The following is a 14041-nucleotide window of genomic DNA, read 5'->3' as shown; positions in this document are numbered from 1 at the left end:
GCAATTGTCATTCAAATTGCGACAGCGCTGAAAGCTGAAAATTGACTTGGGCGGGAAGGTGCGTAAGTGCCTGGAATGGAAGGGGTTAAATTGCTATATTTGTAAATTCCAAAAGCCAATATAAAGGAACAGTAGTGGTAAAAAAAAGCACTTGTGGGTTTAACCAATCTTGTTTTTTTTGTACAATTCTCCTTTAACCACTTAAGGACCGCCGCACGCCGAAATACGTCGGCAGAATGGCACGGCTGGGCACATGGGCATATATATATACGTCCTCTGTAAGAGCCCAGCCGTAGGTCACGCGCCGCCGGGGCGCGCACGCAACCCAGTCCAAAGCCCTGTGACAGCACCCGCGGGACCCGCAGGTTCGATCGCCGCCGGTGTCCTGCGATCGGTCCTCCGGAGCTGAAGAACGGGGAGAGCTGAGTGTAAACAAACCTTCCCCGTTCTTCGTTGTGGCAGTGTCAGTGATCGTCTGTTTCCTGATATAGGGAACGACGATCACTGACGTCACACATCCAGCCCCGCCCCCCTACAGTTAGAAACACACATGAGGTCACACTTAACCCCTTCAGCGCCCCCTAGTGGCTAACCCCTTCACTGCCATTGTCATTTTCACAGTAATCAGTGCATTTTTATAGCACTTTTCGCTGTGAAAATGACAATGGTCCCAAAAAAGTGTAAAAATTGTCCGAAGTGTCCGCCATAATGTCGCAGTCCCGAAAAAAATCGCTGATCGCCGCCATTAGTAGTAAAAAAAAAATTATTAATAAAAATGCAATAAAACTATCCCCTATTTTGTAGACGCTAAACGTTTATTGCGATTTTTTTTTACCAAAAATAGGTAGAAGAATACGTATCGGCCTAAACTGAGAAAAAAAATGTTATATCTTTTTTGGGGGATATTTATTATAGCAAAAAGTAAAAAATATTGAATTTTTTTCAAAATTGTCGCTCTATTTTTGTTTATAGCGCAAAAAATAAAAACCGCAGAGGTGATCAAATACCACCAAAAGAAAGCTCTATTTGTGGGGAAAAAGGCCGCAAATTTTGTTCGGGAGCCACGTCGCACGACCGCGCAATTGTCAGTTAAAGCGGCGCAGTGCCGAATCGCAAAAAGGGGCAAGGTCCTTAACCTGCATAATGGTCCGGGTCTTAAGTGGTTAAGGGGGCGTGGCAAGGGGTGTGTCATATGCCAACATACTTTTGCTGATAGGTGTCCCTCATTCTCATCTCAAAAAGTTGGAAGGTGTGGTTCCCCTTAAATCCATAGCAGACCCGAAGAGCCTGGTAAGGATTGGGGAGGACCCCTACACTGTTTTTAATGGTTTGTTTATATTCTGCTGTCAGCAGTGAATCCCGCTGACAGCAGATAAGTCATGGTTGTTAAGGACGCAGCGGTCGGGAGGGTCCTTAACAACCAGCTATTTCTTCACACAGAATTTAGATTGGATTAGTATTTTTGATTAGATTTGAACTTGAATCTGTCCAAAAAGTTGCAATTAATTCAAAAACTGATAAACGAAACAAATTCCGAAACAAAATTACTAACATAACAAATCTTTCAGAAACAAAACGAAACACAATTTTCCGTTCTTCACATGTTAAATTGTGAGTTATCGGGAATCCGGTAGGTTCTTTGGCCCTCGTACGTGAGATAGGGACCCTAGATTGTCGGTGCTTTGAGGGCCCCTTGAGGACACAATGGGGTAGATTCAGGTACTGCTGCGCACTTCTTACGGAGGCGCAGCGTACCGTTTTTGCGCTACGCCTCCGTAAATTACCTGCGCTAGGCTTCATTCACGAAGCAGTAGCACCGTAATTTGCGTGGGCGCTCCGTAAAAATAGCCGGCGTAATCGCGCGTAATTTAAATGATCCCGTAGGGGGCGTGGATGATTTAAATTAGGCGCGTTCCCGCGCCAAACGTAGTGCGCATGCTCCGTCGGGAAACTTTCCCGACGTGCATTGCGGTAAATGACGCGTCATTTGCTTCAACGTGAACGTAAATGGCGTCCAGCGCCATTCACGATTCACTTACGCAAACAAGGTAATTTTTTAAAATCGCGACGCGGGAACGACGGGTATACGTAGCATTGGCTGCCCCTGCTAATAGCATGGGCAGCCTTACGCGGAACCCGACGAACGCAAACGACGTAAAATGCGTACGCAGGGCGCGCGTAGGGTTGTGAATCGGCGTTAGTATGCAATTTGCATACTCTACGCTGACCACTACGGGAACGCCACCTAGCGGCCAGCGTAAGAATGCAGCCTGCGATACGACGGCATAAGGGGCCTTATGCCAGTCATATCTTAGCCTGCAGTCGGCGTATCGAGCTTTCTGAATACAGAAAAGTCGTTACGCCGGCGCAACTAAACAATTGCGCTGCGTAACTATGGTTACGCAGACGCAATTGCTTACTGAATCTATCCCACTGTGAATGGATGGACAGAGGGGGCGGAGCTGGAATCAGGGAACGCATTGCTTGGCTTTCTTTCAGGATTTGTCTGTCCGATAAGGACGCACTTTGGCACCACCCAGCAGCTAAATGACATATTTGGATGGCGTGTACCTTTAAGGTTAATTGAGGAGACTTTGGCATCATTGGAATGTTTCCTGGATAGCGATGGCGGCACGTAAATCCTTCTTCTTCTCCAAACGCAATGCACGGCGCGCCGCATATGTCCAGCCTGCTGCGCCGCCCGGCCAGGATTGTCAGCGATGAGCAGATAGAAGGAACGTAAATTTAGGGAATCTGTCCAATATTAGGAAAACAAAAGCAGCGTGCCAGGGACATGAATTTCAGGAACAGATTTTGAAAACAACGAGCCGGGACAGCCAGGGAGGGACAATTGGCAATCACTGAATGTTCTTTTTTTCCCCCGATCGGAAACTCATGCGGCTATTAGACTTCAGACAACAGGAATGTGAAGGGTTCCCATTGGCTGGAAGTTTGTCCCAATTTGAGGACAACTTTGTGTAATGAGCAACAAGTTTCCTTCTCCTTCATGACCTGAAACGTGTCGGGTTTTTGTGGTTTTTAGCTATTTTATTTTGAATTGATTTTTATACTGAAGTTCCTTTCTGCGGGTGGGCTGATCTCAGGTACCATTCGGCACACATATAGGCCAGATTCACGTAGCTCAGCGGATCTATAGATCCGCTCGATCTACGTGAATTAAGATCCGCTCCCGCAAGTTTAGGAGGCAAGTGGCTAATTCACAAACCACTTACCTCCAAACTTGCGACGGCGGATCCTAAATCCCCCGGCGGAATTCAAATTCCGCTGCTAGGGGAGTGTACTATTTAAATCAGGCGCGTTCCCGCGCCGATTTAAATGCGCATGCGTCATCCTGGGAATTTCCCGGCGTGCATTGCTCCCACTGACGTCGCTAGGACGTCAGTGGTTGCGACGTGAGCGGGACTTGCGACGCGCGTGTTCGTGAATCGGCGTACGCAAACGTCGTAGGAAAATTCAAATTCGACGCGGGAACGCCGGCTATACTTAACATTGGCTGCGCCTGATAAAAGAAAGGGTAAGTATACGACGGGAAAACCGCTACGGAAACGACGTAAGAACACTGCGACGGGTCCGCGTACGTTCGTGAATTTGCGTATCTCGCTGATTTACATATTATTTATCGTAAATCAGCGGGAACGCCCCCGGCGCCATTTTTAAATTGAAAAAAAGATCCGACAGTGTAACACAGTGTAACACTGTCGGATCTAGCCATATCTATGCGCAATTCTATGAATCAGGCGCATAGATAGGACCAGTTTACGTCAGAGATACGATGGTGTATCTGTAGATATCAGGAGATAATACACCAGAGTATCTCTTTGTGAATCTGGCCCATAATATATATATATATATACACCATATATACCATTCGGCTCCTGGTATGGATGTATTTTTACGCCGGATCTTTTTGGCAAAAAGTTTTTGAGTAAAAAAACTCACTGGGCCATATTCCCGTAGATTTCGGGCGGGCGTCGCGTAAGCCATTTACACTCCGCCGCCCCAACCTACAGGAGCAAGTGCCGTATTCCCCAAACATTTGCTCCGTAGTTTGGGGCGGCGTAGTGTAATTGGCCCGGCGTATCCCCGCGTAAATCCAAGGGGGCGGCTTGTATTTAAAATAAGCGCACCCCCGATTCGAACGAACTGCGCATGCGCCGGGCTTAAAATAGCCCAGTGCGCATGCTCCAGTTCTCGGCGTAAAACGTCAATGACGCTGACGCGTGCGTCATTGACGTAAAGTCGTATTCAAGAACGACTTAGGGAAACGACGTACCCGACGGGAAAAGACGACGCGGACCCGACGCCATACTTAACATGGCCTACGTGGGACTGGCGTAAGGTTACCCCTCATATAGCAGGGGTAACCTTACGCTTACGCAAACGACGTTAGCGACGGTTACGTGGCACGAATTCGTTCGGGAATCGGCGTATCAGGCTCATTTGCATAAACAAATGAGACCTGAACGTAAACGCCACCTAGCGGCCGGCTGGGTAATTACATTTAAGATCCGACAGTGTAAGTGACTTACACATGTCGGATCTTAAGCGTATCTATGCGAAAATGATTCCAAGAATCACTCGCATAGATACGCGGGCCAAAAAAAGAGAGATACGATGGAGTATCCTGAGATACTCCATCGTAACTATACTCAGAATATGGCCCTCTATGGTCCATATAGTACTTGCCTTTACATATAGATGCCGATCCATATCACAGAATGGGCAGGATTGGAATTGGAATTCACAAAGCCAGTGCTCCCAAAACTGCGCTGGGTTTCTAAGGCGTAAGCCGGCGTAGGTGGAAGTGGGCGTGAGCCATGCAAATGAGGCGTGACCCCATGCAAATGATGGGCCGGGCGCCAGACAGATACGTATAACGAACCACGCATGCGCCGTGACAAGGACGCTTCCCCGTGCGCATTCTCACAACCACGTCGGAACAACTGCCTAAGATACGCCGGATCACTGCCTACGCCATGAACGTAATCTACGCCCAGCCAGACACACGTCCAACGTAAACTACGTAAAATACGTAAAATACGCCGGCTTGTGTTCCCTGATGCCGACCTGTGCATGTCTGCTGCTGGGTTGCACCTCCTTTATGGGGCATAACTTTACGCCGGACGTACAACTTGCGCGCACCTCGCGTAGCCTGCGTCGGGCGCGCGCAGGTTCATGAATCGCCGTATTTTCCTAATTTGCATATTTGAATGGCTAATCAATGGCAGCGCCACCATGCGTCCGGCGTAAATGTGCGCCCACTCTACGCCGGCGTAGGCAAGTTACGTCGGCGGGATGAAGCCTGTTTTTAGGCGTATCTTACTTTGTGGGTCCGGCGCACAGATATGCCGGCGCATATTTGCACTTACGTGGCGTATCTTGAGATACATCGGCGCAAGTGCTTTGTGAATCCGGGCCGTATTCAGCATAGAAGATCCTCAGAGAACGCCGAGCACATGAATAATAAAACCATCAATTGTTATCCCGTCTACTAAATAAACCTGAAAGTGTTAAAACTGCGTTTGTGAGCGTTCCGTGTCTGGACTGCAGATCAGAACAGAGGGCGCCAATAAATGGATTCCGCAGCTTTGAAAAATAAAACTGTAACATGCCTCAGCATGACGAGAGGATCAAAGACAATAAAAACAAGCCGAGGACGCGGCTCCCATCCATATCATGGGAGGACAATGGCGCGAGGAGGAGTGCCGAGTCTCTCCGCTGAGATTCTTCTCTTAGGCATCATTTAGATACAGATCATTACTTGTAATAATGTCATTTCATTATTATTATTATTATTTCATCTTCTCTTCTCCTACACAATGCTAATTAACAGAATATCGCTCTTCCCTTATTATGCTAATTAGATGCCAAGGAACACTTCCGTTCTGTTTAGGCGTTTATTAGCTACTATTTGTTCATAAAAAGATATGTGGGGATCATTTTAAACAGAGAGCAATCGGATCTTCGGATCCCGGTCTCAGCTACATGTGAATTGAGTTTGGTGGTCTCAGCCCGGCTCCCGGTGGGTGTGCTATGCGAGGTAAGCCTGCGCTTAGTACGCCCACCCCCCTCCCACAAAAACCACCACACTTGCACGCACTCGAAATTGGGTTAACATGCACGCACTTTGACCACGCGGTCTCTAAAAAGAGAGGCGAAGGACTAACGGGGCTGGTTGAGTGGGCTAGATCCTCTCACTCCCTTATAGGGAGTCCCTCTGCCCCGTTGGGCTTCAAAGCGGAGCAGGTAGGGCGGGCTGTGTGGGAGGACCCCCTCACACACCCGCCATTGCCACCCGGGGCATGGAGAAAGGTGTCAGATTGCCTCTGGGGGAGGCCTGCCTACTCCCAACTCCTGCAGTCCGGCTCCTCTCTCGAGTACACGCACAAAATACACTATAAAAAAGAAAAAAAAAAAAACAGAGAGCAAAGCCCTCTGGTGATTGCAAGTCCCAGTGTTAAAGCTGAATACATATTTATGGGAGCTATTTTATTCTATTTTTTTAATTATTATTATTTTATATTTTATTATTTGTATTATTATTATTATTATTATTATTATTATTATTATTATTATTATTATTATTATTATGTTTATCATTAATATTCGAATTATAATTTTTTTTGCATTTTTATTTATTTTATTATTTTATATTTTATCATTATTATTGTTATTATCATCATTATTAGTATTCTTATTTATAATAATATATATTTTTTTGCTTAATTATTATTAGAGGTTCACCGAAATGGAAATTTCAGAACCGAAACGAAACCGAAATAAAAAAAAATGTCAGGCCGAAACCGAAAATGACTTTTCTTCTTTATTAAATAATTGTATGTTAAAACATACACTTACTGTGCCCCCAATTGCCGCCTCACTGTGCTCTGAATTGCCGCCTCACTGTGCCCCGAATTGCCGCCTCACTGTGCTCCGAATTGCCGCCTCACTGTGCCCCGAATTGCCCCCTCACTGTGCCCCCAATTGCCGCCCGTATGCTGTTTCTTTTTTTTTTTTATTACTTTATCACTTTTTTTTTTTTGTAGCTTGTCGTTTTACTTTTTTTATTTTTGTATAATTTTCTTATTTTTAATATTATTTTTCTTATTCTTTACTTGTTAATTACTTATTTTATTAATTTAATTATTATTTTTTTTTTATTTTTTATTTTTTACACTTAACTTTATTGCTATCACACAGGAGAAAATAATTCCCTGTGTGATAGCAATGGGAGGTGACAGGTTCTCTTTATTAACCCTGTCACCTCAAGAGTGGACTGGCATCAGGGACAGTAGCCAAACTAGGCAGCCGGGGGGGGGGAGGAGGGGGGGCGGGGGACAGAGTCCCGAAGAAATAGCCGGCCGGAGGGAGGTATGTGATGTGGGGGGGGGGGGGGGAGGACGGATGGCTGCTAGAAAAGAAAGCAACTCACCGCCGCCCGTATGCTGAAACTGTCTCCGCTCTGCTCGCACACAGCCCCGCCTCCCCCTTACCCCACACATCTCAGCATTAGACCGGCATTCTGTTTATCACAGCGTGGGGTTAGGAGGAGGCGGGGCTGTGTGCAAGCAGAGCGGAGACACAGCACAGCCCCCTCCTCCGAACCCCACACATCTCAGCATTAGACCGGCATTCTGTTTATCACAGCGTGGGGTTAGGAGGAGGCGGGGCTGTGTGCAAGCAGAGCGGAGACACAGCACAGCCCCCTCCTCCGAACCCCACACATCTCAGCATTAGACCGGCATTCTGTTTATCACAGCGTGGGGTTAGGAGGAGGCGGGGCTGTGTGCAAGCAGAGCGGAGACACAGCACAGCCCCCTCCTCCGAACCCCACACATCTCAGCATTAGACCGGCATTCTGTTTATCACAGCATGGGGTTAGGAGGAGGCGGGGCTGTGTGCGAGCAGAGCGGAGACACAGCACAGCCCCCTCCTCCGAACCCCACACATCTCAGCATTAGACCGGCATTCTGTTTATCACAGCGTGGGTTTAGGAGGAGGCGGGGCTGTGTGCGAGCAGAGCGGAGACAATTTCAGTGTGTGTTTTACCGCTCTGCTTCCACTATTCATTATCGGCAATTTTAAAGCTGTTTCGGCATTTGTCCCCAAAACAGCTGTTTTCGGCCGATACGTATCGGCCACCGATATATCGGTGCATCCCTAATTATTATACTTTATTGCAAGTTTTTTTTTATTTTTTAGTTTACATACAGATTCCACTCATAGCACATAGAAGACATAATCATATGAATATATATATATATATTTATTTTTTATTATTATTATTTTTCCTTTATTTTCATCTGGTGATCCTGCCAGTAAGTCAGTTGATTTTATATATATATAAAACGAATGCATTTATAACATCTAAGGACTGGTAAGCTGCAATCTATGACATCTTCTCTTTGGATCTCAGATCGGTTTTAATCATTTCTGATGAGATAATAAATAATTCAATGAGCTGTTTTTCCTTCTCTGGTGTAATTAATCGCATCGCGGTGTAACAAAGTTTTGATTAAATAGTGTGAAATATTCATAAAAAGCTGATTTCTGTGGGAATGTCATCGAGTAATAATGACGGATCGATGGAAAGAATTCTTTTTTATACTGTATATATATAATAATTTTTTGTACCGCGCATGCTCTAACCTTTTCCCTGTCTCTCTGCAGATCAGGCCCTCCGATAGGAAGCCATGCTTGGATATTGATAGCCATTTTTCAACTAGCCATGGATTTTATAATTTGCGAATCGGGGTCACCGGGAACGGCGTACAGATACCTCCAGCGCCCCTCGCTGGAACGTAGGATACAAAACACAGCATTATGGAACCCAAAGGGAAGGCCAAAGCCAAGAAGTCGGAGGTATGCGTGGAGTCTGTTTACAAACTTACAGCGGGGCGGGGCTTCTGTAGAATCACAGCATTTAAATTTGTACCACAAAGACTCGGGCAGCAGTTTTTCTAGACATGCGCCGTTACGGGACTCCACGGGAGCAAGAACCGTTCCTTCAAGGCGAGGACTAAGAGACTCGCTTCCGATTCCTCACTTGAGGAGGGGGAAGAGGCAGCTCCAAAGAAGAAGTTGGAATAACGTCCGGCCTTTCTTGGAAAGTCATCCCACCACCGTTTCGGAGTTTATTTTATGGGGGCCGACTGGGGAAGATGACTATGTGGAGTCCAGCACAATCCCTGGGATTTACGAGACCACCAGAACCTCCACCACGCAAGCCAGGGCGACGCCGGTGGGGACCACGGCGTCCACCACCGGCTCCACCACCACGCAGTCTAAGGACATGACGTCACAGAACCCCGTGGTACACAAGGGCAAAAAAGTACCTGGAAGGATTAGCACAACAGAACCGTACCCCGGGAATGGGAAAGCTGCTAGACCACCAAGGATACCCAATGAAACCTCAGGTACTGTACACAATTGCATGTGCTTTTCAGTCTGACATTTGATTTAAAGTGGTTGTACCCCCTTCCATATACCCAGGCCCAGACTGGGGCAAAAAACAGGCCTGGGCATTCCAGACCGAGTAGCTAATTTCTCCAGGGAACAAGAGGTTGGGTGGGGGGTGTCATGGGACACCAATGGAGCCGGTTCCCCAACACTGCAACGCAAACCCCACCAACTGCCCCCCCCCAAAAGACCTGTACTCCAACTATCGCCCCCTCCCACCACTGACAGAGCCCCTCCCCCAACCTCCGCCCCTGCTCACAGACCTTCACCACCCAACTACTGACCCCCAACACCCTGTGACAGACCCCCAATCCCCCCAAATACCACCCCCTCACTCCACTGACAGACCCCCTCCCCAGCCCCCTCCCACCACTGACAGATCTCCTCCCCCAGCCCCCCACTCACAGACCTTCACCACCCAACTACTGACCCCAAACCCCCACTGACAGACCCCCAATCCCCCCAAATACCACCCCCTCCCACCACCACTGATGGGCCCCCTCCTCCAAACCCCCCCGCTTACAGACCCTCACCACATATTACCGACCCCCATTGATAAACCCCCACTCCCCCAAAATACCACCCCAACCCCCACTGTCAGACCCCCAGTCCCCCAAATACCACCCTTCCCTCTACTGACAGACCGTCTCCCCAACCCCCTCCCACCACTGACAGATCCCCTCCCCCAGCCCCCCCACTCACAGACCTTCACCACCCAACTACTGATCCCCCAACCCCCACTGACAGATAACCCCAACCCCCCCCAAATACCACCCCCTCCCACCACCACTAATAGGCCCCCTCCTTCTATCTCCCCCCGTTCACAGACCTTCACCACATACTACCTTCCCCCACTAATAACCCCCCAATCCCCACACATACCACCCCTCCCTCCACTGAAAGACCCCCCTCCCACCACTGATAGATCCCCTCCCCAGCCCCGTGCTCAGAGACCTTAACCACCTAACTACTGACCCCCCAACCCCCATTGACAGATCCCCAACCTCCCCAAATACCACCCACCCCCTCTCACCAGTGACAGACCCCCCCTTTCCCAACCACCTCCCCCCCACTTACAGATATTCACCACCCAACTACCGACCCCCACTGATAGACCCCCCAATCCCCACAGATGCCACCCCCCTCCCGCCATTGACAGACCCTCTCCCCCAGCCCCCTCCCACCACTGACAGATTCTTTCCCCTAGCCCCCCCACTCATAGACCTTCACCACCCAACTATTCTCAGGAATACTACCGGTACCTTGAGACACACCAGAAAGACAGAGGGAGATTAGGGAAGGAAACAAGTGGCTGAGGAGCTGGTGTAGTAAGGAGGGGTTTGGGTTCCTGGAGGACTGGGCCGACTTCTCAGTCGGTCATCGGTTCTATATAAGGGACGGACTGCACCTAAATGAGGAGGGTGCAGATCTGCTGGGATTGATGGCCGAAAAGTTAGAGGGGCTTTTAAACTAGGCAAGGGGGGGGGGGTGTCCAGAGGTAGAGATAGTCAGCGCAGAACATGAGGGTATTATTGGGGGCATTAGTGGTAGGTTGAGTAAAGCACATAAACCCGAGGTAAGTATAGTAACAAGTCCTATTTGCAATCTCCGAACACCCAATAAGAGAACAGTATACGACCTGCAGGAGCCTGGCGGACAAGATGGGTGAACTGGAGATAATGCTGAACGAGGAGGATTTCGATTTTGTGGGAATTTCAGAGACCTGGTTCTACAGGCCAGGAAACTCCCCAGACCTCAATCCCTTAATCTTGTGAAAGAAACCCACAAACTCCAAGCATTAATTATGGAAGAATGGGGGGGGGGGGGCGGCCATCAGTCAGGGTGTGGCCCAGCAGTTGAGTGACATCATGCAGGAGGAGAATTGCAGAGGTTTTGAAAAAGAAGAAGGGTCACCACTGCAGATATTGACTAGTTGCATAAACTTCATATCATTGTCAATCAAAGCCTCTGAAGCCTCGTACACACGACCGAGGAACTCGACGGGCGAAACACATTGTTTTGCTCGTCGAGTTCCTTGTTAGGCTGTAGAGGAACTCGACGTGCAAATTTTCTCCATTCCCGTAGAGGAAAAAGAGAACCTGCTCTCTTTTTGGCTCATAGAGTTCCCCGACAGTTTCCTCGTCTAAAAATGTACACACACGACCGGTTTCCTCTGCAAAAAAAAACAAAACAGCAAGTTTCTTGCTGGTTTTTGCCGAGAAACTCGGTCGTGTGTACGAGGCCTGACACTCATGAAATGCTTGTAATTATACTTCGGTATCCCATAGTAACATCCGACAAAAAGAGCTACAAACACTGAAGCAGCAGACTTTGTGAGAATTAATATTTGTGTCATTCTCAAAACTTTTGGCCAAGGCTGTACAGTATCTCACAAAAGTAAGTACATCCCTCAGTCACATTTGTGTAAATCTTTTCTTGTATCTTTTCATGTGACAACACTGAAGAAATGACACTTTGTATCTACAATGTTGTGTAGTGAGTGTACAGCTTGTATAACAAATAACTCAACACACAGCCATTAATGTCTAAACCGCTGCCAAAAAGTGAAGACACCCCTAAGTGAAAATGTCCAAATTGGACCCAAAGTGTCAATATTTTGTGTGGCCTCCATTATTTTCCAGCACTGCCTTAACCCTCTTGGGAATGGAGGTCACCAGAGCTTCACAGGTTGTCACTGGAGTCCTCTTCCCCTCCTCCATGACGACATCACAGAGCTGGTGGGTATTAGAGACCTTGCGCTTCTCCACCTTCCGTTTGAGGATTTCCCACAGATGATCAATAGGGTTTGGAGACAGGCTTGGCCAGTCCATCACATTTACCCTCGGCTTCTTTAGCACGTGACCTCAACTTCTTTGGTGGACCATGGCGAGGCCTGTTTTGAGGGTAACCCGTCCTGTTATACCGCTGTATGGTCTTGGCCACCATGCTGCAGCTCAGTTTCAGGGTCTTGGCAATCTTCTTATAGCCTAGGCCAGGGGTTTTCAAACTTTTCAAACAAAGGGCCAGTTTTGTGTCCTTAAGACTTTAGGAGGGCCGAATTGTGGCCAGCGGAGATGGCAAATGTCTCGGGCCCAGCATCGATGACAATAAATATGGCCTCAAGGTTGGTCTCAGTAGGAGGAGGGGTATTGCCCCTATTAGTAGGAGGAATAGTATCCCATCATTGGTATCAGTGGAAGAAATAGTGCCCCCTTGTTGGTGTCAATGGGATGAATAGTGCCCCATATCAGTTGGAGAAATAGTGCCCCAAGGGCCGGATAAAGGCTAGTAAAGGGCCACATCTGGCCCTGGGGCCGCAGTTTGGAGACCCCTGGCCTAGGCCATCTTTATGTAGAGACACAATTCTTTATATCAGATCCTCAGAGAGTTCATTGCCATTAGGTGCCATGTTGTCCTTCCAGTGACCAGTATGAGAGAGTGAGAGCGATAACACCAGATTTAACACACCTGCTCCCCATTCACACCTGAGACCTTGTAACACTAATGAGTCACAGAGAGTCTGGGGGAGGGACAATGGCTAATTGGGCCCAATTTGGACATTTTCACTTAGGGGTGTCCTCACTTTTGTTGCCAGCGGTTTAGACATTAATGGCTGTGTGTTGAGTTATTTTGAGGGGACGGCAAATTTACACCGTTATACAAGCTGTACACTCACTACACAACATTGTAGATACAAAGTGTCATTTCTTCAGTGTTGTCACATGAAAAGATGCAAGAAAAGATTTACACAAATGTGAGGGGTGTACTTACATTTATGAGATACCGTAAGTGACTTAAACCATATCTTTGATCAGAATCTTAAGACGGATTGAGGGTCAATCAAACTTCCAGTTCAAACAAAGAAAGATAAGACAATTATGAATGATAGAACACTTGTAGTAGACATTCTTGGTCAAGGTCCACTTTATACAATGATATTAGTCATTAGATCACCTGACAACTTGTCACCATCCACAGGAAGCTTAACTCGGGTCTTCAGGTTTGGTATGGATTTTAAGGGGAACCCTATGCCCAAATGTAAAAAAGAAACCAAAAAAACGGCATGCAGTCCCCCCCAAGATCATTATCCAAGCATGCTGCCTGGAGGGCAAGCACCTTCCACCCTGAACCAGACCACGTGCCCTCAACATGGGGGAGTCACGCCGCCCAATGGACCTGAAAAATAGAAAAAATTGAAAAAGCTCCGCCTCCATGGGAGGCCTCCATGAGACTGCTTTCTTTTGGCTTTGACAGCTCTTAAAGGGGTTGCAAAGGTAAAAAAAAAAAAATCCTAACTAGTTTTTCCTAACTGATGTAACCGGATGACCCCGCCCCCTCTGACATCACATGACATCACATGATGTCATAAGGGGGGAGGGTCACTCGAACCACAGTCCAGGGTTGTTGGCAAGAGGCCCTTGTCCCCAAAGCACTCTACCCATGTTGAGGGCAAGCTTCCTGGTATGGTTTAGGAAGGGGGGGGGACTCGCTCGTCCCCTCCCTTTCCTGGCCTGCCAGGCTGCATGTTTGGATAAGGGTTTGGTATGGATTTGGGGGGGAC

At 47.8% G+C, this 14041-nt stretch overlaps 1 protein-coding gene across 4 annotated transcripts in view; it reads left to right on the top strand.

Annotated features, from left to right (window-relative positions):
• AJAP1 (adherens junctions associated protein 1) overlaps nucleotides 1-14041 on the top strand; it is a 272105-nt gene that overhangs the window by 122160 nt on the left and 135904 nt on the right. For all 4 annotated transcript variants that reach the window (XM_040326552.1, XM_040326550.1, XM_040326553.1 and 1 more), the window contains one exon: nucleotides 8692-9437. In XM_040326552.1, coding sequence (XP_040182486.1) covers nucleotides 8692-9437 — 746 coding nt within the window. The remainder of the gene's footprint in view (nucleotides 1-8691; nucleotides 9438-14041) is intronic.

This window comes from Rana temporaria, chromosome 10 (assembly GCF_905171775.1).
Source record: "Rana temporaria chromosome 10, aRanTem1.1, whole genome shotgun sequence".
Classification (NCBI taxonomy): Eukaryota; Metazoa; Chordata; class Amphibia; order Anura; family Ranidae; genus Rana; species Rana temporaria.
This window is presented reverse-complemented; position numbering and strand designations above follow the sequence as displayed.